Source organism: Lagenorhynchus albirostris, chromosome X (genome assembly GCF_949774975.1).
Source record: "Lagenorhynchus albirostris chromosome X, mLagAlb1.1, whole genome shotgun sequence".
Lineage (NCBI taxonomy): Eukaryota > Metazoa > Chordata > Mammalia > Artiodactyla > Delphinidae > Lagenorhynchus > Lagenorhynchus albirostris.
Genome location: NC_083116.1, coordinates 116471574 through 116494713, shown reverse-complemented (window position 1 = coordinate 116494713; position 23140 = coordinate 116471574). Strand labels below are relative to the sequence as shown.

The following is a 23140-nucleotide window of genomic DNA, read 5'->3' as shown; positions in this document are numbered from 1 at the left end:
CTAGGGTGAGTAGCAAGTTCTGAAGAAAACACAAAGCTCAGATCTTGGAGAAACACTTAAGAATGATGACGTTATCCTGACAGTTTCAGAAATCTCATGTCTGTATGTGTTATTGACAAGCTTCTGTTTCAGTGTGTGAAAGACCCATGGGCAATGATCGGTGGTAATTATAAAAGCTGACAGCATTTTGCATTACTATTAAGAATCCTTTTAATATATTATTTTGTTTTGCCCTGACACTTTCCTTTCCAGAGCAAACAAAACACAGCTGTGAAATGAACTTCTGATTCCAGTAAAAAAATCTTTGGGGGAAAAATGTTCAACCTCACAAATATGAAAAGATGCAAAATAGAACCTAAGGAATTGAGAGGAAAATCTAATAGTATATGACATAGTCTCAGCTCTAGGCAAAGGTATGGTTACAAAGACATTCTCATCCACTGCAGACAGGAATGTTGTTGGGTGCAACTTTTCTAAAAGGTAATTGGGCAATTGGTATCAAGGGCCTTGAAATATTCAGAATGCTGACCCAAATAAGTCCAATCCTTGAAGAGCATTCTACAAAAATCAGGGAGAAATGCAAAGATGTTGGCACAAGGATGTTCACTGCAACAATTTCTATTTAAAAAGCAGAAACAGGGACTTCCCAGTCCAGTGGTTAAGACTCTGCACTCCCACTGCAGGGGGCACGGGTTCCATCCCTGGTTGGGGAACTAAGATCCCGCATGCTGTGCAGTGCAACAACAACAACAAAAAAACAAGTAGAAACAAATTTAATGTTCACATATGGTACACGACGGAATATTATCAAGTCATTAATACTAAGGGATGCTGGAAAATACTTATAATTTAATATGAAGTCAAAAGGGTAAGATACAAAAATGTATGTAAACTATGACTATTTTGTTATATATATACATAGTGTGATATATATATATGATACTGAATGGAAATATACCAAATTATTAACAGTAATAGTCTTAGGAAAGTAACATTAAAGATGATTGCTATTTTCTTCTTTGCATTTTTCTATATTCCCCATTTTTTATGAGCTAAGATGTATTACTACTGTAATCAAAAAAATTGTAAATGTTATTTTAAATGGAGTGCTATAGCCATAAGAGTTTGGAAGTTCAGGAGTGTGGTGACACCAGAATTATAGTTCAATGTCAAAGTAAAACGAGTAATAAATCAACAGTTGGAGTCATAGGAAATGGGCAAGGAGATAACTTTTACTAACCCAGAAGACCACACAAGTGAGAAACTCAAGAAGTCACAGAAGACAAGTTATTATATTTAGAAATAATTTGACATTACCTGTTTTGTTCAAAGTAGATAATACGCTCGAAGTAGCATCTGAAATAAAATAATAAAAATTAGCACAGCTATTGACATGGTTAACAAATACGTGCATCTTCCTAAGTTCCTTAAACATTTCACTTTTCCCCAAATCCTGGAGAAGTTAGAGACTTTTGCAAAAGCCAACTGGTCCACCCCCTCACGACACTAGCCATTCCCCAACCCGCGCAGGCCATTCCTCAGCAAGTATTCATTCATTTAAAAATGCGTTTCCTGGACACGTTTTACGTGTCTAAAACATAGCAGCACTCCTATAATCATTAGATTTAAATAAACCTATTTATGTTGTTTAATATTCTGTCCCCTTTTTTTCTCTATTATAATGAAAGTCTCTAAGGGATATGACATTTCCGTAGTTAGTAGTAACTTTAATATTATACATAGCCCTATAGATGCTTAATGCATTTGTACCTAAAGGTATACTCTTATAAAACAATCGTTAACAAATTCTAGTTTAAATTTGGAGTTCTTGAACATGATATTCAACGAACTTTTAAGGAAATCTCATTTTGATCGTTTCACTTAAAATCCAATTTAAAATCTACCCTATTGGTATTTCTTTAAATGAAAATCCTTCTAGAATTTATTATTCTGGATGAAACTTTAAGGGGGAAAAAAAGGCCTGTAATATATTATTGCACTTAAAAAAAAAAACCCCACACAAATGGGATCCAAAAACTACTGCCAAGGCTATTTTAAAGATGTTTTTTCACTGTAAAAAGTAATTGCACATAAAAATGATAATGTCTTGGGCTTCCCTGGTGGTGCAGTGGTTGAGAGTCCACCTGCCGATGCAGGGGACACGGGTCCGTGCCCCGGTCCGGGAAGATCCCACATGCCGCGGAGCGGCTAGGCCCATGAGCCATGGCCGTTGAGCCTGTGCGTCTGGAGCCTGTGCTCCCCAACGGGACAGGTCACAACAGTGAGAGGCCTGCGTACCACAAAAAAAAAAAAAAGATAATGTCTTTCCTTCCCACTGGACCAAATGTGAATTTAAACCAGTTTTGATTGGCATGAGTTGCATCTATGATTGTTTAGCTCCTTAACCACCAACTACATGGTGAGATTTCATCTTAACTAAGGGATTGTGAAAAGTGCTGGGTTTTTGACTGCAATAAGATGGAAGGCTGTCTACCCACAGAGAAAGGGAACAGAATGTGCTGCCCTGCCCACCTCCCTCGATTATAGCCCAATTCTTTGCCCTTTTCCCTAGCATGAAGCCAGATTTCTTTTTCATTTCATACTATTTAAAAATTGATAAAATCATCTGTAAAAAAAAGGCTGTCTCTGAACACTTTGTGCCTCTAAATCTAGGGTGAATCACATTAAAGTCACTGGATGTGCTTTTCCCATTTAAACAATCTGTCCTGTAAAGTGTGTTCACATTGTGTTGGAGAGCAAGTAGAGCTCTCAAAATGTGATCGATAATTTCTTTCCTTTCACAGCACAGTTAGAATGGTGTACGGCTGTCCTCCTTCCACAATAAGAATGTTATCATTTAACCAGAAAGTTTAGGTTGCTCTCCAAGGTCGATGGTCTGGGGGATTTTTTGTGTTTGTTTGTGTTTGTTATTTGAATAAGGAAACCTTCAACACCATTCATTATACTTATATTCATATTAAGGGTTATCAATTTTCACTTGCTACAGAAAAATTCTTACCATTTAAGCTTGTAGTTTCAACCCCTTTTGTCCCAAGGAAAAATGACAAGACAGAGGTATGATTAAATCAAAAACTTAACAAATTGGGGTAAATATAGGTTTAAATTTTTTCAAAATCTTGCCTGGAGTACCATTGGAGTAGGGGACAAAACCAACAAGAGATGATTCAGCTGCAGGAGAAAAAAAAATTCCAATTAATACTTGGAAACAATTATTTATTGAGTTTTAAGGAGTTAAACTTTTGAGATATAATTATGAAAAGTAGAAAACAGGCTATCAGACCAATATGTAGTTAAATCTGCAAGTCCCATAATCACTCAGTGAGTATACATTTAATCAGAAAATCATAAAGAAAGAACCCAAGAGATGAAATGAGTACAACTGTTTCATTTTACAGGTAAAGAATATGAGACTCATGACCACGAAGCTTGCTCTGACCTATGGAATATTATGGAAATAACTTTAGGAACCACAACAAAATAGAGACATACTACTTTCAAAATTTTTCAGCCACAGAGTCCTAGAAAACATTTTATAGTTTAATAATTTGTCACACTACAATTATGAAACATATTGGCACATAGGTTCTACTCTGTTTATAATGACACCTGGTAACTTTTCTCACAATGAATTTAAGATTTAAAAAAATGACACTGCTATCACTCAATACTGTACTACCTAACACAACTTCCTGGTAAGTTATTTTAAAATATGGCTGCTGGGACTTCCCTGGTGGTGCACTGGTTAAGAATCCGCCTGCCAATGCAGGGGATACGGGTTCGAGCCCTGGTCCAGGAAGATCCCACATGCTGCGGAGCAACTAAGCCCGTGCGCCACAACTACTGAGCCTGCGCTCTAGAGCCCGTGCGCCACAACTACTGAGCCCGCATGCCACAACTACTAAAGCCCGCATGCCTAGAGCCCGCGCTCCGCAACAAGAGAAGCCACTGCAATGAGAAGCCGGTGCATCTCAATGAAGAGTAGCCCCCGCTCGCCGCAACTAGAGAAAGCCCATGCACAGCAACGAAGACCCAACATAGCTAAAATATTTTTTAATTTAAAAAAAATAATAAAATAAAATATGGCTGCTATTAAGACAATCAGGTTGTAAATTCCCTGTGGAATAACTCTATTTATGCTAAGAGGTCAGTCTACTGCACACACTTTGCATGTTTAAATATTAAAAAGATCCAATGGCTTGACCTCTCCGTATACACAGGACAAGTAAACATTTTACAACTAAACTGAGCTTTGCAATAGGGAGCCTGATATTCAGCTGGTAAGGACAACATTTGGGTGTGTCGAGGCGCTTGGCTGGCCTGTCTGTTTTAGACCAATCATGCGTTGGCTGAAACACACACACCCTGTCTGTCCTACATTATTCCTTCCAAATTTTGTCATTTTTTTAAATTACCAAGTATATTTCTTGAGAAGTAAGACAGTTCCTGAGCAATAAGATTCAAAGCCTGGGTATGGAATCCTTTGCTCTTGGGGCAGAACAATACAATTGGCCAAAGGTGGTTTTTAATCAATGGCTATTCATTTTTCTGATTGGAGAGGAATGGGTGACACCATCCAAAGAGGCCTGCAGGCACAGCCGCCTGTCCATCCCTGGATGTGTGCTGGCTTTCCCCTGGGGCCCTGGGGCTGTGCCTGGCATCATTGTGTGCCTCCAAACCCTCGACCTCATTCCATGCAAACAGAGTTTTGCAAAGATATCACCATGATTAAGTCTGAGAAGGCTACTGCAGCAGAAGAAAACTACAGTGGTTCATTTTATCCTAGAAGTTTAATAACAAGGGGGCAAACTGGCTTAGTTAAAAGAGCTTGGGCTTTGGAGATTTGCAGTCCTGGGTTTGAATCTCTGCCCCATTACTTAATAACTTAATAATAATGATCAGAGACTTCCCTGGTGGCACAGTGGTTAAGAATCTGCCTGCCAATGCAGGGGACACGGGTTTGAGCCCTGTTCTGGGAAGATCCCACATACCGTGCAGCAACTAAGCCCGTGCGCCACAACTACTGAGCCTGTGCTCTAGAGCCCGCAAGCCACAACTACTGAGCCCGCACACCACAACTACTGAAGCCCACACACCTAGAGCCCGTGCTCCACAACGAGAGAAGCCACCGCAATGAGAAGCCAGTGCATTGCAATGAAGAGTAGCCCCTGCTCACCGCAACTAGAGAAAGTCCACGCACGCAGCAACGAAGACCCAACGCAGCCGAAAATAAATAAATAAATAAAATTTTAAATAAGTAAATTTGTAAAACATAATAATAATGATCGTTATTACTTACTGAGGGTTTACTCTGTGCTAGGCACATGTGTTATCTCATTTCATCTTCACAACTTCCCTATGAAGCGAGTACTGTTATTCTCTTCAATTTACAGATGAAAAAACCGAGGCACAGAAAGGTGAAGGAACTTGTCCAAAGCCACACAGATAGCAATGGAGGTGGGGGGGCGGGGGGGGCCAAATTCAAACCCAAGTAGTGCGGCTCCAGAGAATGTGTGAACATGAGCAAGTTTCATCCTCTCTGACCCTCGGTTTCCTCATCTATAACGTGAATATAACGATCCCTATACTGCAAGATTGGAAGCAAAAAGAGATGTCGGAAGACTCCCAGACATTTAGTATGTGCATGAGCAGTAATAGCGATCATTACTAATTTTAGTTAAATGAATTAATAACAGTAGAAGCTCATTTTCACACAACTAAGGACAACGTGAGTTGACTCACTCCTTACCGTAAAAGATTGTTCTGTACTATATGGTATATATATTACAGAATGAAACACAGAAGTAGGAGTTAGAGAAGCCATGTGCTGCCTCTGTGATGTAGGGCAAGAAGCCGTGTGAACTTAGATAAGTTACTCAGCCTCTCCAGGCTGCACCGTGTTATTAACTAAGGGATGGGGTGGGACCACTTTATCCCTGAGGTCCCGTTGTAGCCAGCAGTCTGGAATGCAGGTTCAGCTCCTGGTTCCTGCCAAGACGGGTCCTAGTTATAAATTTCTCTTTATTGATTTGCCTTCCCATTCTCATGAGTGCTAAGCCTTTAGAAGCCTTTTGAAAAATATTAATTCAGTGGGGTGCTGAGGAAGTATATTTAAGAGAACATCTCAGCCCTCAAATATAGAAACATTTAGCATGTTTATGTCCTTGATACTCTTCAGGAGACATGAACTAGAATACTAAAAATAACACTGAAGAACTGAAGCAGTTACCATGATGAAAACCCACAACTTAGTCCCTAGCTTTCTTTAGCAATTGGGGGGGATTGATAGACTATCCTGTTGTCTGTGTCTGCTTTGACTTTTCGGGAGTAGGTTTAATGACAGAATTTAATTAAGCTTCATAGAAGAAAACATTTTTTCTGTATCTGACATTGCATGGAGAACTTTTAGAATATTTTGCTGAAATGCCCCCAAAGTCATGAAATAACAATCTTACCAGAAGGTGACAACAAACTGGAATTATCAGCATGCTCTGTTGACGAAAAAGATGATTTAAAGTTAGTTTAGTTTGTAGATTAAACAACAGGGAACTACTGTATAATACAGGGAATTATTACAGTATCTTGTAATAACCTATAATGGAAAAGAATCTGAAACAGAATATATATATATATATCTGAATCACTGTGCTGTACACCTGAAACTAACACAACATTATTGTAAATCAACTATACTTCAATTTAAAAATGTAAAAGTAAATAAAATTAGTTTGTACATGAATTTGTAGGAGATTAACATCTTTAACGGCAGTGAATGTAAAATGAGTTGCAAATAGCTACCAAAAGAGGGCAGTATGTTAATTTACTATTATTTTCAACAGCCTAATCAGTTCTTTCAATTCTCCACAAAGACATATCTCTGGTGAAAGCAATTCTTCCAATTTAACTGTTGATGGTACTCTACATATTTTGTTATATAATGGTTTAGTACATTTTAAAATAAAAATGATGACTAAGAACTTCGGTTGTTGGCAAATGTTCATTAGAATGTGTAAATGTATACATCCGCATAAATTAAACTTCCCGTAACTGTACTTCTTTTTATACCTATTAGTGCAGACTTTATACCTTTAATTAAGCCAATCAGACACCTCTGGGTATATAAACTACAAGAACTGCTGTGTTATTTATTTTGGGAGGATGCTAGATTCCTTAAAAGAAAAGTAATTCTAGTTTTTTCTCTATGAAAAATAATACACTTATTGGAGAAACTTCAGAAATTACAGATAAACAAAAAGAAGAAAATTAAAACCACCTATAATTTCACCACCCAGACATAAATGACATTAACATTGTGACATATATTCTTTTCTCTTTCTATGTGTTAATGTATATCTACATATGAATATAAATATATGAATGTATGTGTATACATATGTACTTATATGTACGATAAGAAAGATCATGTCACTTAAAACTACTTGTAACCTGGCTTTTCTCATGACACTATATCCTGAACATTGTTCTATATCATTAAATAATTTTCCCCAATACCATTTTGTAATAACTGCATAGCATTTCATTGATTGGCTGTACCATTAATTTATATAACAAATTTCCTTTTGATGGACATTTTAGTGTGCACAGTTTTTCATGATTACAAACAACGCTGCAAGAAATCCTCTTGGTAAATTTTTGCATACATACTTGCTATTTCTTTCAGAAATTCCATGAATTTTGATTGCCAAGATGCCTTACAGAAAACAAACCAATTTATACCACTCTTTGCAGTACATCAGAGTGTTACTTTCGCAAACTCTCACCCAAGGGGGTATTACCTTAGAAATTCTTAAACTGTCTTTAATTACAAAGGAATGGTTATTTCCATAGTGGTATCTTGAGATACAATTAAAAAGAAAGAATAAGTATACTTAGAAACTAAAATTGCACAGTGAAACATACCTGGTAGCTTCCAGGAGCCTATTTTCCTTAAATGGTGGTAGGGTACTGATTATTTTCTGGTATAATTAAAACACAGTTCTTCTTGAAAGCAGGACTGAATGAGTGCTCCAGTGGTTGGCGCAGAGTAGTTAGTGTCTTGATGCCCTAATTTAATTGGCATTGCCTCTTCTTAGTCTCTGTCCTTCAATATATCCCTCATGCTACCTTAAATATCCCACCAATCAAAGAGTCTGTTGAATTAACAGGAGTTTAATTTTGAGAACGCTCCTGGGAGCACTAAGGGGAAATCAGTCATTCACACCTTAGTATGAATTAATTCCAATTGGCTGAAGTCTTCTGATTATGTAGCAAAGACCTACCATACTGGGCCATGTTGAAAATTTCCGGGAAGAATCAACATTCAATATGGGCTACTTGAAAATGACACATCAGTTTAGGCAGGTGAGGTAGAGTGGTGTGGGAGCGTGGCACAGGCAGGGAACAGCATGAAGGCACTGAGGAAGAGTTGAGTACCAGGGAAGAGGGATGGAGAGTGATGTTGAAGGGCAACAGGGGCTAATACTGCTTCCTTTTCAATTTTGCCCAGTGGCTGACCAGAATCACCAATTGTTCAACCTTCTCCATTGCTAAATCCTTTGACAAGAGCTGTATACCCACAGGGAAAGGGGCTCATCTGAGTTTCACCTCTTTCTTAGATGCTAGAGGAAATGGACAACTCAAGGGTAATAGGAGAGCCAGAGTAGAGAAGGAACTTTCCTGGTTGGCCATCTCTGGGTAGACAGGTTTGATAGGCATGGATTCACAATCAAGAGGTAAAACCTTATCAAAATATAGATCAGGGCTCCCCTGGTGGCGCAGTGGTTGAGAGTCCGCCTGCAGATGCAGGGGGCGTGGGTTCGTGCCCCGGTCCGGGAGGATCCCACGTGCCGCGGAGCGGCTGGGCCCGTGAGCCATGGCCCGCGGAGCCTGCGCGTCCGGAGCCTGTGCTCCGCAACGGGAGAGGCCCCAACGGTGAGAGGCCCGCGTACAGCAAAAAAAACAAAAAAAAACAAAACATAGATCAAGGGCCAGCCCAGCCCAGCCTACAGGGCTCCCAGCAGAGACCTACACTGATGAAGGGAGGGAACCCAGTAAATAAAAGTTAAAGGTTTTTAAACTGTTATTGTCCGCTTTTTGTCTTTTGGCATTTTTTTTCTTCTAGGGGCCCGATTACTCAGTGACTAACATTTTATTCACTTTTTCTGTCTCTCATTATAACGCTCCACATCACTCCTCTTGGTGCCACATAGAGACGTCCCATAGGCCTTACATTTTCCTGAGTATCAGCCTCTGTTTTTCTTGGGCTCTCTCCTAACTCACTTCTCATTTGTTAAAACCAAGGAGGTGGTCGGCATTTCCAGTGAGTCATATATTTGAGTTCCATGTCACTCTTAGGAGACAAAACATTTCCATTGTTAAAAAGATTCGCAAAAAAAAGAAAAAAAAAAGATTCGCAAGCAAAGAAAGGAAAAACATTTAAATTTTTCAGATTTTCCTTTGGAAACTTACAAAGAGCAAAATTTAAAGCATTATTCATTTATTGAAGTCTCGATATAAATCCATAAATAAAATTGTGAGCTGTCTATAAAATTTACTCAATATGACCCCCTAGTGATTTTTTTAAAACAAAGTCCGTATATTGCAATTATGATGACCAGGAGTTTGGCATGCCTAAGCTTCGAATGGACGCCAAACAGAGGAACTGGCAACTCAAGAAAGCGGCCCCTCTCGACGGGCTCTCTTTCCCTACATCGCCTCCCTGGCACATTCTTTCAAATTTACTGCTACCACCTCCCCAAATCCAATCCCACATGATCAAGTGTGGTCTGAGCACTGCCATGTGAATGCCTTACTGTCATTGCCTCTCCAACCCCATATATCCAAGACCTTGTCCCCCATCGCCCCACAGCATTTCCATATCATTCTTGAATTTGATGGACCTCTGGTAACACCAGCCAAACAACTGAAACTGGAAAATTCAGTATATTAGTTTCCTGTTGCTGCTGTAACAAATTACCGTGAACTTAGTGGTTTAAGACAATGCAAACTTGTTACGTTAGAGTTCTGTAGGTCATTAGTCCAACATGGGTCTCACCAGACTAAAATCAGGGTGTCAACAGGCTGCACACCTTTCTGGAGGCTCTGGGGCAGAACCTGTGTCCTCCTTATTTGGATAACTGGCAGAATTCAGTTCCTTGCAGTTGGAGGACCTAGGTCCTCATTTTCTTGCTGGCTATAAATTGAGGGCCATTCCTCGATTCTAGAAGCCACCCACATTTCTTGGCCCCATTCCTCCATCTTCAAAGCTAGCAACAGTGGGATGGGGTAGGGGGAGTCCTTCTCATGCAGCATCCGTCTGACTCACTCTTCTGCCTTCCTCTTCCACTTTTAAGAACTCGAGTGATTAGACCGGGAGCACCCAGGCAATCCACGATCACCTCCCCATCTCCCAGTCCTGAGCTTTAATCACATTTGCAAAATCCCTTTTGTCATGTAAGGCAACATAGTTACAGGTTTGAGGCATTAGAAGGGGACATCTTTGGGGAGCCATTATTCTTCCTACATACTCAAAAATCCAGTTTTTTTTTAAATTATGGAGAATATGACTTGCAAGGAACCACACTTTAGGAAGAAAAATCCCACAGGGGTTAAGTGAAGGGCCCAGAAAACTAGAGTCAGTTTCAGCAATACAGCTGAGTCTACAAACCGAAGGCCAACGCTCTGGCCATCGCTCCTGACTCCTCCTGTTCCCCACCTCCCATCCCACCCCCAGATTCCGTCATCCATCCTGTGCATTCTTCTCACCCTAACAGGGAGCTGTTGCAAGGATTAAAGAGAAATGATGTGTGTGATGACAGTAAGAGTGAACACTGATTGATGCTTCCTGTGAGCCAGGCTTAACGCACGAAGAGCTTCCTGCACATTTTATTATTTAAAATCAGCCAACGACTCTGTGAAATATGTGGATTCCTTAGCATCAGTCCTTTTTAGCGCTTGAGAAACTGAGGCTGCGCGAGGTTCCGTGAATTGTTCCAGGCCTCCGTGGGAATTCACTGTAGAGCTGGGATATGAACCCAGGCAGTCTGACTTCAAAGCTTACCCTCTGGGCCTCTATTCTATCCTACCTCCAATGACAAACTGTGTAGACCATAAACTAGTACATAAATGGAGGGTATTAATATTCCCTAATCTCTCTCTTACCTCTCCTTTCTTCCCATGCCCACTGCCCCCTTCTAAGCCCAGATCTTGATCGCCTCACATATAAGTGAAATATTAGAACCCGGAATCTTCTCATTGGCAAGGATCTTAACGTTCTTTGCGTCTGACTTCTCACCCAACTCAGTAAACCATCCCCCGCACGCACACCACTGGCTCCCAATCCCAGCTCAGCTCCCCGACAAGTTCTATCTTGCCCACACGATGGAACTCACACTGAAGTTTTTGAAAGTTTGAATTTCTTACCAACATTTAAGAATTAGGAGATTTCAAATAAAATTCCAAATTCCTACCCTTCCAAAATTGGAAGTTTTAGATGACCCCTTTCTGTCAGCTCTCCAGCCCCCTAAAGCATGCCCTGGCATGAAACTGATGGAGACGGCTCTTTCCTCTTAGTATCTTAAAGTTTATTCATTGGCTACACCATTCACTTGGCATTTGGACATATACTGTTAGGCACTGTTATTTAACTTTTCCACTGTATGTCTTGTTTTCCTAACTAAATGCTAAGCTGCCTGATTCTTTACTATCCTCCAGGAATCCAGTGCAGGGCTTTGCATTTTTGCATTGACTGGTGACATCATTAAGGAGTCTCCAGCAGTCATGAATATATGACAGGTAGTTCAAGAGCAGCAATTTAATGCAAATATTGCAAGGGGTCAGGTCTGTGATACAAAGCACAGCAGGGGAAAGATGGGCAAAAGATCTGAGAGCAATGAGGCAGAGTCCATGAAGGAAAGACTTGAGAATACTTCTTAGATGGCTATGGTTCAGAATCTGTACTTTGGAATCATAGCTATAACTGCCAATCACAGCAGGTAGCTTGCTTAATAGATCTTCTAAACGTATACTAAAATGGCCATTCAACTGCCGTATCACAAACGTTGCCTACAGCAATGATCTCAATACCGTACCCTTTATCAACCTTTCCTCTTCCTAATGCCCTCTCCCTGCTCGCTCACTCCTGATTCCTGGGATCACCTCCCAAATAACCTGCACCCAAGACATACAAGGTCATGTCTGAGGGTTCTGAGGTTTTCATTTTTCTTCTGCTATTTGATATGTGGGAGATGTAAGACTTAAAACGTCAGACAGTTGGTTCTCTTTACACCCAGCACATTCTCCCCGAAGTTGGATGGGAAAGATAAAGGCTTAATCTTCTAGGAGTGGATCTAAAGAGAATACAACTAGCCCCCCTTGCATGAATGTTTTAGAACCAACTAAAATTTGTAATCCGGTGACAGTCCTTCTCTGGATTGAATTACTGTTCCATAGAGAGATGATTCAAAACAAGGTGCCACGCCTAGGCACTCTTATACAGGAACCCCAAACAAAACAAAATTATTATGACAGTGGCTCTCCAGGGCTTGGGACAACAGACACTCTTACAAGAACTGTATTTTTCAGATTTTACTACAGAACCAACAAAATGGCTGAAAACATTTCTACTTCGGCACAGCCAAAATGTGTTTACTTGAGCTGTGACCATCTCACGTCACAGTGCTCAATAAATACTCTGACGCAACGTTTTTATTAAACAATTGATAATGACATCCCTAAAGAAAACTTCACCTCCTAGCTGGTGGAATTTCCCAAAGTGCAAACGATTGGCAATTCTAGGTGGGTCTTGGCCAAAACGGGAAGTGGGTGAAACGTGGCCTTGATTCCCCAGCCCCTGGGTCTTGCTCCTCTCCTGTCCTCACACGGTACCACTCACCCGCCCTCTCGCCCCTTAACCCCTCCAGAACTGATCTGGCCTCTCTCAGAGGTTAACAGACAGTCCCTCCCTTGAGGATCTAGGAGATGCATTTTGGAGTGTCCATAAATGCCCTAGAATAGAATGCAAATTTGTGTGTATTCATATGTATTTTTTTCTGGGAACAGTAGAGTCCCAAAAGGGACTCTTTTAAATTAACAAGCATGTATATAGCATTACTGTGACCAGGCACTTCATAAATATTAACTCATTTAGTCCTCATAATAACAATACGAGGCAAGTTACCCCATTTTACAGATGGGGAAACCGAGGCACAGGGAGGTCAAATAACGTGTGTAGTAAAGGGACAGAGCTAGGATCTGAGCCTAGGCTTTCCAGCCCCACTATACTGGGCTGCTTCTCATCTTGGGCTGTGGTCTAAAACAGTGAAGAGCCACTGACCTGCTGGCCACCCACCCCATTCCACTGGGAGGGATGTATACTTTAGGAAGGAGGAGAGCCTTGAAATAAACTGTTTCTGACAGGTGGGGGTTTTAGGGCATCATCCCCCCTTCCCAGCCCCCCTGAAGTTAGACACATAGACAGTAATCTAGGCTGCCCGTCAAGGCCGGTGCAGATAATGGAGTATTTGGGTTGTGCTTTCCATTATAAAATGCTAGCCACAACTTGGGTTCACTCTACTTCTGAAGGCTGGTAGCCTCTGGAGCTTTTTCAGTCTGAAAGGTAAATACTGCTTAGTGTTTCAGGGGGCAGGGAGGGAGAGAGGCAAACTGGCCTCTATTGAACACTTATTACAGTGGCATCGTACCCATGCTTCTTCATGGAATCTCCCCACATGCCCGTGAAACATGGCCCTCTATCCAGACCTCATCTCCCCCTCCTCTCCCCTCACCCAACCACTCTGGTGTCCCTGCTGTTCCTCCAACACACTGGGCATAGTCCCACCTCAGGGCCTTTGCACTTGCTGCTCCCTCTGCCTGAAATACTTTTCCCACAGAGAACCCCTTGGTTTGCCCTGCTGCCTCTTTCAAATGTTGCTCAAATTTATCACCTTTTCTGAGAGACTGATCCAGACCACTCTATTTAAAATCACAACACTTTCTCCCTTTGCCCGACCCTTTCCATTCCCTTACCCACAACACTCCTTGCCACCCAAACAGTATGTATATATTTATGTATGCGTGTATTTATGTATGTGTACACACACACACACACACACACACACACAGCCCTAAGAGGGGGTGTCTCCTAACATTCTGTGCCCTAGACCCCTCACTTGCCTCATCCAAGTCCCAGGCCTGTGTAATATGTAAGATTTTGGGACTTCCCTCGTGATGCGGTGGTTAAGAATCCACCTGCCAATGCAGGGAACACGGGTTTGAGCCCTGGTCCGGGAAGATCCCACATGCCGCGGAGCAACTAAGCCCATGCGCCACAACTACTGAGCCTGCGCTCTAGAGCCCGTAAGCCACAACTACTGAGCCCGTGTGCCACAACTACTGAAGCCCACGCGCCTAGAGTCCGTGCTACACAACAAGAGAAGCCACCGCAATGAGAATCCCGTGCACCACAACGAAGAGTAGCCCCGGTTCGCCGCAACTAGAGAAAGCCTGCGCGCAGCAATGAAGACCCAACGCAGCCAAAAAAACAAATAAATTTTTTTGGCCCCCAAGAACCAATTTTCATTCCCACGGGGGCGAAGTGGCCCCCATAGAGAATGCACACTCCAGGACTATCTCCGTTTCCTCCCGAAGAGATCCAGCTTAAGGAAAGCAACATTTGCCTGGGTGCCCCTCTCCTCCCGGATGCCCACTAGTGTCTCGGGTGATTCTGCTGTTAGTCAGCTGACATGTTCTTTCACTCCAAAGCACCTGTCATTTATGGGTAGTGAGAGTTCCCTGTGGTAGATGTTTAAGTGCAGAAGCACCTGGAAGTGGGGGGGTGGGGCACCAGTGGGTAGGGTACAGAAACTCTTCCAGTCTCCCTCAGATCACGCCACTCTTTGCCAGCTCACAGGTGAGCAGTGACCCCCTTGGCATCTTAGCTTAGGTCCTCCGGGGGTGCGGAGCCTAAGGTAAGGACTTGGCTGCACAATGGACTCCCCATCCTGCCCAGCCCCTGGCACAGAACAATATTTTTTTTTTATATAGCTATGAAATAAACGAGGAGGGTGATCTATAGTGGGACGGCCAGACAGCAGGCTACTGCAGTAGATTAGCCAAGACATGATGACGACTCGAACCGGTGCTTGGGAAGCTGGCATGAAAAGAGAGGTTCAACAGACACTTCTAAGGTAAGATGAGAGGATGTAGGGGATGTGCGCTGAGGGAGAAGCAGAATAGTTAACCTATCAAACCCCAACAGTGCAGATGACATTGCTCTGAATCCCTCAAGTGCGGCAGGTAGGTTAACAAATAACAAATGTTGGCGAGGATGTAGAGAAAAAGGAACCCTCGTACAGTTGGTGGGAATGTATATTGGTGCAGCCACTGTGGAAAACAGCAGGGAGGTTTCTCAAAAAGCTAAAAATAGAACTACCATATGACCCAGCAATTCCACTCCTGGGTATATATCCAAAAAAACCCCAAAACCACTAATTCAAAATATTTTGAAGCAATTAGAACAAATGGCCTATAGCTGTACTGTTCAATATGGTAGCCACTACCCACGTGTGGCTATTAAAATTTAAAGTTAAATAAAATTTAAAATTCAGTTTCTCAGTCACATTTCAAGTGGTCAATGGCCACATGTGGTTGGTGGCTACCGTACTGGACACATATAGAACACTTCCATTATCACAAAAATTTCTATTAGATCATGCTGGTCTCTAGTGCTGACGGCTATAGTTTTTACAGAGTTCTTACAACGTGTCAAATGCATTTCAGCCATCTGTTTTACATGCATTAACTCATTTAATCTGCATATAACTCTATGAGAGAGATACTGCTACTTTACAGATAAGGAAACTGAAGCACAATGATTAAATACCTTGGTACAGTCAGAGTTAATAAATGGCAGAGGTAAGACTTGACCCCAGGAAGTCCAGAGCCTGTAGTCTTAACCTTATACCACATTGTGGAGGTCCCAGTGGCCTGGGTTGGCACAAAGGGAGTGGGCAGCTCTGGTGGAGTCCCCTGACTACAAATGACTCTCTCCTGATTGGACAGTGATAATCTCGTAGTGCCCAGAATAGCCTCCTCCAGCTTTCTTAGATTGTATGAACCTGGGTTCATACATGATCTCAAGAAAGAAGGGATGCCTAGCCCATCCCACCCCACCTTCCAATGGCAGAATGAATGAGATGTACCAACTACCCTGCCTCATTCGTTAAGGTAAGGCAAGTTGCTACAATAAATAAACGCTGAAATCTCAGACACTTAAAAAAAAAAAGTTAATTTTCCAGGTGTGAAGTCCAATCAGCAGCCTAGAGTGGAGGGTAGGGTGGGACAGAGAGAGCAGCATCTGCTCCATACAATCATTCAGGAACCCAGGCTGACAGAGGCACTGCCATTTTCAACATGAAGATTCCAAGTTTGCTCTGGAGAGCAACATCCAGCCAGGCAAACAGGTGGGAGATTTTTTTTTTTTTTTTTTGCGGTACGCGGGCCTCTCACTGTTGTGGCCTCTCCCGTTGCGGAGCACAGGCTCCGGACGCACAGGCTCAGCGGCCATGGCTCACGGGCCCAGCCGCTCCGCGGCATGTGGGATCTTCCCGGACCGGGGCACGAACCCGTGTCCCCTGCATTGGCAGGCGGACTCTCAACCACTGCGCCACCAGGGAAGCCCCAGGTGGGAGATTTTTAATGGCTAAGCCCGGAAGTGGCAAACATCATTTCTCCCCACACCCACTGGCCAGAACTCAGCCACATGGCCACTTCTAACTGCAAGGGAGGCTGGGAAATGTAGTCTAGCTGAGTGCTAAGGAAGAAAGCTTTGGTGAGCTGCCAGCCAGTCTCTGCCACATCAGACTTAATTTGAGTGTTGTAGAGTAATGATACCCATTAAACTAATGATAGGTCAAAATTAATGCTAAAATCACTCTCCCCAGTCATTTTTTCTCCAGTTCTTTGCCCTCATATTGACTAGGTCAAAAGTCAGGGAATCAATATGAATCAGAGGAGAGGGAGTCCTTCCCACTCTGAGGCTGAATATGAATCCCCCCTTCTTTGTGACTCACCTCCCCAGCTTTGCTCCTAGCTAACATCCATATGATGTTTTTTTCATGACCCCCAACTGTAGAACTCCTATGTGACAAACCAGTTCTGTAAACAGTGACATACTAGTAAAAGCCACAGAGAACGGCTGAATTATGGATATTCTTGCTGCATCCTTAGGTGAAAAAGTTGTATTTTTGAGTTCCCTCTGTTTTGAAGCCATGTAAACCTTAACCTTTGCTGTAGCACTTCTGGGTAGAAGATGCTTAGGAGGCCCTTAGGCCTCTGTATGTTGGCGGCTCCTGTTCTACTGTTTTCCCCTTCTATTGTCTTTGGCTTGTCATGAGCTTTGAAGTCTGATCTGGGACTCCTCACTTTTAATAATGTGTAACTCTTGAGTTAGTAATCTCCATGTGGATAAAAGGCCCATGTCCATATATTTCCAATGGATGAATGAGCATGCCTCCTTAACCAACTTTAAATGTGATTAAGAGACTAGGCTCTTGAGAGAGAGGTCCAAATCCTTGCTCTGCCTTCAGTAAGTTTCTGACATTTCTCTGCTTATATTTCTTCAACTGTAAAAATGGGGGTGCTTGCTTTGAAGGAAATTATATTACATTTACAAAGTATTTTTATCACAGTTCCAACAGTAAGTTGTAATTATTTTTTTTTTAATTTTTAAAATTCATTTATTTATTTATTTTTTGGCTGCACTGGGTCTTTGTTGCTGCACATGGGCTTTCTCTAGTTGCATCGAGCGGGGGCTACTCTTTATTGCGATGCGCAGGCTTCTCATCACGGCGGCTTCTCTTGTTGCAGAGCACGGGCTCTAGGTGTGTGGGCTTCAGTAGTTGTGGCACGCGGGCTCCGTAGTTGTGGCTCGTGGACCCTAGAGCTCAGGCTCAGCAGTTGTGGCGCACGGGCTTAGCTGCTCCACGGCATGTGGGGTCTTCCCAGACCAGGGTTCGAACCCGTGTCCCCTGCACTGGCAGGCGGATTCTTAATCACTGCGCCACCAGGGAAGTCCCTGTAATTATTATTAATTCACTCTGCATGATTCTGTGTCTTTGGATAAAGTTTACCTTTATGCAATAAACTTTTTTTTTCCTTAAAACAACGTGATATCAGTAATCTGCAGAGGGGCATTTTTAAAAAATCATAAAGATAGTTTCTTTCCAAGATTTGCATGTATGTGATTTCCATTCTAACTTTAAAACATTCCTATCTATTCACTAATGCTTGATTAGTGAGAATATCTATTACAAAACTGTGTTCGTCTAATTCAAGTTTCCATGGGTTAGCATCATAGGAAGACATCTCCTAGAAAGACCGTGGGGTTCCATCACTTTGTATTACACATCAGGAAATGGAAGTTCATAGAAATCCATTTCAGAGGCGAAGGAGACTTGAAGATGACCTAGTATAATATTGTAAATCCAGAAAAGTGGCAAAGGTAGTGACTTATACTATATTTCTTTACTTCAAAAATGGTTTATTTACCCACAATAGACTGCATGAGAAAACAGAGTGTGATGTTTGCTTTGTTTGAAATTACATCTCTCCTGGTTCTCTACTACTGATCACAAACACTGGATGCAGTTATCTTTGTTGTCTTTGCTCAGCACAAAAATGGGAGGAAAATTTTACTTAAATAAACCATTTGAAAGATAGTATCTTTTAGGACTTGGAGTTCACTGGAAGAAAAGAATTACAACATAAGCCATAGGTCTGGAAAAGACTAAATACCAAACTAGTCCAAGCCCCTCAGTCTACAAGGGAGGAAAGAAGCTCAGAACATGAAGGGATTTGCCCAAAGCTTATTCACTTATTCCAATTTTTGAAGGCTAATTGTATGCCAGGCACTGGGGTTATAGCAGGAATAAAACCAAACCCCTGGCCTCAAACAGAGTTTACATTTTAGTGATATTATGCAACTCACTTGAAAGTTTTAAAATTCTACTTTGAAAAAAAATCCTATGACTGAAAGTTCTTCACTAATTCAAACTCATCCCTCCTGCCTGTACACCAAAACCCAGAATTGGTTAGCCTTTACTGTGAATCCAAACCAGTAACCAGTGTAATGACAAGGCCTATTTTACATTAGGAGCAAGGCAAAAAAGGCTACAGAGTTGAGACACAAGACAGCTATGTGTTCAGTCCTTGTTTATTCAATTAATCAGATAATTATAAGCAATTCTCATTTATTCACCAAAGCAACAACACCACCCATTTGATAGTTTTCATTTCTCTCGTCCTTAAATTAACAAAATTCTATACTATACTAAATACTAGAGCAACAAGAGAGTAACTTTTACTTTATGCTGTGTGCATTCCTAAAGGGAAAGAAGAGGGAAGGGTATAGGTCAAATAGGACACTGATGTTAAAAACAAACACAACTGGGCTTCCCTGGTGGCACAGTGGTTGGGAGTCCGCCTGCCGATGCAGGGCACACCGGTTTGTGCCCTGGTCCGGGAGGATCCCACATGCCGCGCAGCGGCTGGGCCCGTGAGCCATGGCCGCTGAGCCTGCACGTCCGGAGCCTGTGCTCTGCAGCGGGAGAGGCCACAACAGTGAGAGGCCCGTGTACCGCAAAAAAAAAAAAAAACACACACAAAAAAACAAACACAATTGCCACAGACATTGTTGCAAAAGCACTCTCAATCTATCTTGATGGGTTTCTTTTACAGCGCTGTCATCTTGTGAACATGAGGCTTCTTGCCAAGATCAATCTGTTTCTTGTTATTTCCTTGAAGGAAAGCTGTACCCACATCAAGGTACATTTCAACAGCATGTTCTCTTGGAACAACTTACTTCTTAACAGATTAAATCAGCGGAACTATTGCTTTTATTCCTCAGATCTCTCTTAATCTTTATCTAGTCCTTTGGAGGTACAAACCCATCCCAGGATAAATGAATATGGCAAAGTTTCAGTCAAAGTCGTGTAAAAAAACATTTTCAACTGCTTCAGGGACTAAACACTGAGGAAGTGGTTAAGGACACAAGTTCTAAAATGCCACCACTTCTACTTTCCAGCTGTGTGAACTTGGAAGTGACTCAAACCGTCCAAGCCTCAGTTCCCTCATCTAGAAAATGAAGGATTAACACCTGACCGTAACTATTATCAGGATTCACGGAGGTAACGCACGAAGCATTTAAAACGATGTGACACACAGTAAACCTTTGTAAAGTTAACTTAGATGTGTTAGAATGCTTTCAGAGGCAAGTCGCAGAACATTCAGTTAAAAGTATCACAAACATTAAGGACATTCAATTAAGCCACCTAACAAGAACTCCAAAAGCGGACAGTTCTAAGGCTGGTCCTACAGCTCAGTGATGGCAACAAAGAGCCAGGCCTTTTCCAGCCGTCGGTTCATTCAGCCTCAGGATACAGTTAGTTCAGGGACTCAACCTTTCAAAAACTCAGGTTATCTCCACTTTCTACTTGCACTCCCTAGCTCCTCTCAGTGTTTTTAAGATGGCTACCACTGTTTCAGGCATCAAATCCAAACATGAAAATGTCTAGGCACAGCACTAGCCAATAGAACTTTCTACAACGATGGAAATATTCTATATCTGCACCGTCCAGTACGGCAACCACTAGCCCCATGTGAATACTGAACGCTTGAGATGTGACTTAGTGTGACTGAGGAACTGAATTTTTAATTTCACTTAATTTTAATTAATTTCAATTTAAATAGCCACATGTGCCTAGTGGCTATCATATTGGACAGTGCGTGTCCAGAGTAAGAAGAGAAACTCTTTTTCATTGAGTCTCAGGAGTGGGGATGTTTTCCTAGAAGTCCCCCAGCAGATTTTCCCAGGTGTCTTTTTGGTCAAAAGTCAGTCACAGGGCTTCCCTGGTGGCGCAGTGGTTGAGAGTCCGCCTGCCGATGCAGGGGACACGGGTTCGTGCCCCGGTCCGGGAAGATCCCACACGCCGTGGAGCAGCTGGGCCCGTGAGCCATGGCCCCTGAGCCTGCGCGTCGGGAGCCTGTGCTCCGCAACGGGAGAGGCCACAACAGTGAGAGGCCCGCGTACCGCAAAAAAAAAAAAAAAAAAATTCAGTCACATACCCACTCCTAAATCAAATATTGGCAAGGAACAGCATTTCCACGGGTGGCTTAGAAAAATCAGGATTTACTCCTGAGTGTTGAAAGAGGGGAGCACCCTACGAAGCCAGGCTTAGCCAGCAAGAAGAAAAGCAAGGAATGGGTGTAATATAAATGATCAGTAGTAAGTGCCGCACCACTTCTGCACTGTCTAGATCAGGAAGGAGTCTGTAAACTACAGTCCATGGGCCGAATCCAGCCCACCAACTGTATTTGCAAATAAAGTTCCACTGGCTCAAAGCCACATCTATTCATTTACATATTGTCTAGGGCCGCTTTTGAGCTGCATGGGCAGCGTTGAGTAGTTGTCACAGAGGCCATAAGGATCACAAAGCCAAAATATTTATTATTGGGTTCTTTAAAGAAAAGTTTGCCAACTCCTCATTTAGAGGGACATTCCTCATGGTTAAAGTCACCCTTGTTAAAGATCTTGGCTAAAACGTACTCCTATAACCAAAAGCAAGCACTTCGTGCAGGCTGGTGTACAAGAAAGAGTTCTGGGGGGCTGCTTTCAGCACCTTGATACTGTCTCTTGCTGGGTAACCTGGAAAAGTATCCTTTCCTTTGCGCTTCAGTCTTCTCATCAGCAAAGTGGGGATAATACAAACTTCTCCACCCACCTCAGGGGGACGTGAGGAGATGATGTATGCCAAGGTGCTCTGTAGACCATGAAGACCTACAGAAATGTCCAGATGGGTTGCTACCGCTGTTCTTAATGTTCAGTGCTATGTGCTGTTGCCACTGGATCCTACAAAGAGACACTGGGACTTTTCCATGTACAACAGGGCAAGGATAGCACTGGCAACTGGGAGATTTACCAGTCAGCAAAAGCCATGTCTGGAGCTTTTATCAATATGGAAATCAAGAGATTCACTGGCTTCACTGTAACTTTAAGAGCTTTCGAAATCACGTCAAGTTAAAAAAAGTAGTCTGGAGAAAATAGGACTTTTAAATTGTTTCCAATTTCATATTAGGAACTTTGAATAGGAGAGCAGCCTTAAAATGGGATTGCAGAGATGAGTGGTTCTTAGTTCGAGGCAGACCTCAAGGATCCCAGGTATCCCAGGACAACAAATCAGGAATCCAAAGACTGATCCTACTGGGTAATCGAACTCACAATGTCAAAGTGTGAAGGACTCTTAACAGGCAATCAGCTGAGCCCCTTCATCACATGGAGGAAAGGAAATACATTCCTTAAGGGTAATTGGAGCCAATGTACAGCCACCTCACTGAGGTCTACACAAAAGTTTAGTGGAATATATGTTGTATCAGAACTCATTGGGTTCAGATAAGGATAATGCTGGTGGTGTAAGCTGAGGAGAGCAGTCCATGTTTTAGTGTATCTCTAGGTTTTAGACTAGAGCCACAAATCAAAACCAACCAACCAGCCAGTTTATTGAGCACTTACTATGTGCTAACACTATGGAGGATATAGACAGGACCTGACCAGATATTCCTTCATACCTGCAAAGATAAAACAGGAGGAGGAGCAGAATTCAGGATATCATGATGGCCTTCACCACTGCTAGCAGTGTCCTGACACATCCTAACTGTTCAGCATGGATGTTTTAGAATTAGTATAAAATGTATAGACATACGGGGCTTCCCTGGTGGCGCAGTGGTTGAGAATCTGCCTGCCAATGCAGGGGACACGGGTTCAAGCCCTGGTCTGGGAAGATCCCACATGCCGCGGAGCAACTGGGCCCGTGAGCCACAACTACTGAGCCTGCGCGTCTGGAGCCTGTGCTCCGCAACAAGAGAGGCCGCGACAGTGAAAGCCCCGCGCACCGCGATGAAGAGTGGCCCCCGCTCGCTGCAACTAGAGAAAGCCCTCGCACAGAAACGAAGACCCAACACAGCCAAAACCAAAAATAAATAAATAAAAATTTTTTTAAAAATCTTATAAAATGTATAGACATAATTTAGATGTACAAACAATAGTGACAATAAACAAATTAAAAAGAAA

General features: G+C 42.4%; 1 protein-coding gene across 6 annotated transcripts in view; it reads right to left on the bottom strand.

The window, feature by feature from the left end:
- Positions 1 to 23140, bottom strand: part of ADGRG2 (adhesion G protein-coupled receptor G2) — a 113235-nt gene that overhangs the window by 40745 nt on the left and 49350 nt on the right. For all 6 annotated transcript variants that reach the window (XM_060137886.1, XM_060137890.1, XM_060137891.1 and 3 more), the window contains exons 3-6: positions 6474 to 6509; positions 3151 to 3189; positions 3020 to 3043; positions 1318 to 1356 (exon numbers count right to left, since the gene is read on the bottom strand). In XM_060137886.1, the coding sequence (XP_059993869.1) occupies positions 1318 to 1356; positions 3020 to 3043; positions 3151 to 3189; positions 6474 to 6509 (138 nt within the window). The remainder of the gene's footprint in view (positions 1 to 1317; positions 1357 to 3019; positions 3044 to 3150; positions 3190 to 6473; positions 6510 to 23140) is intronic.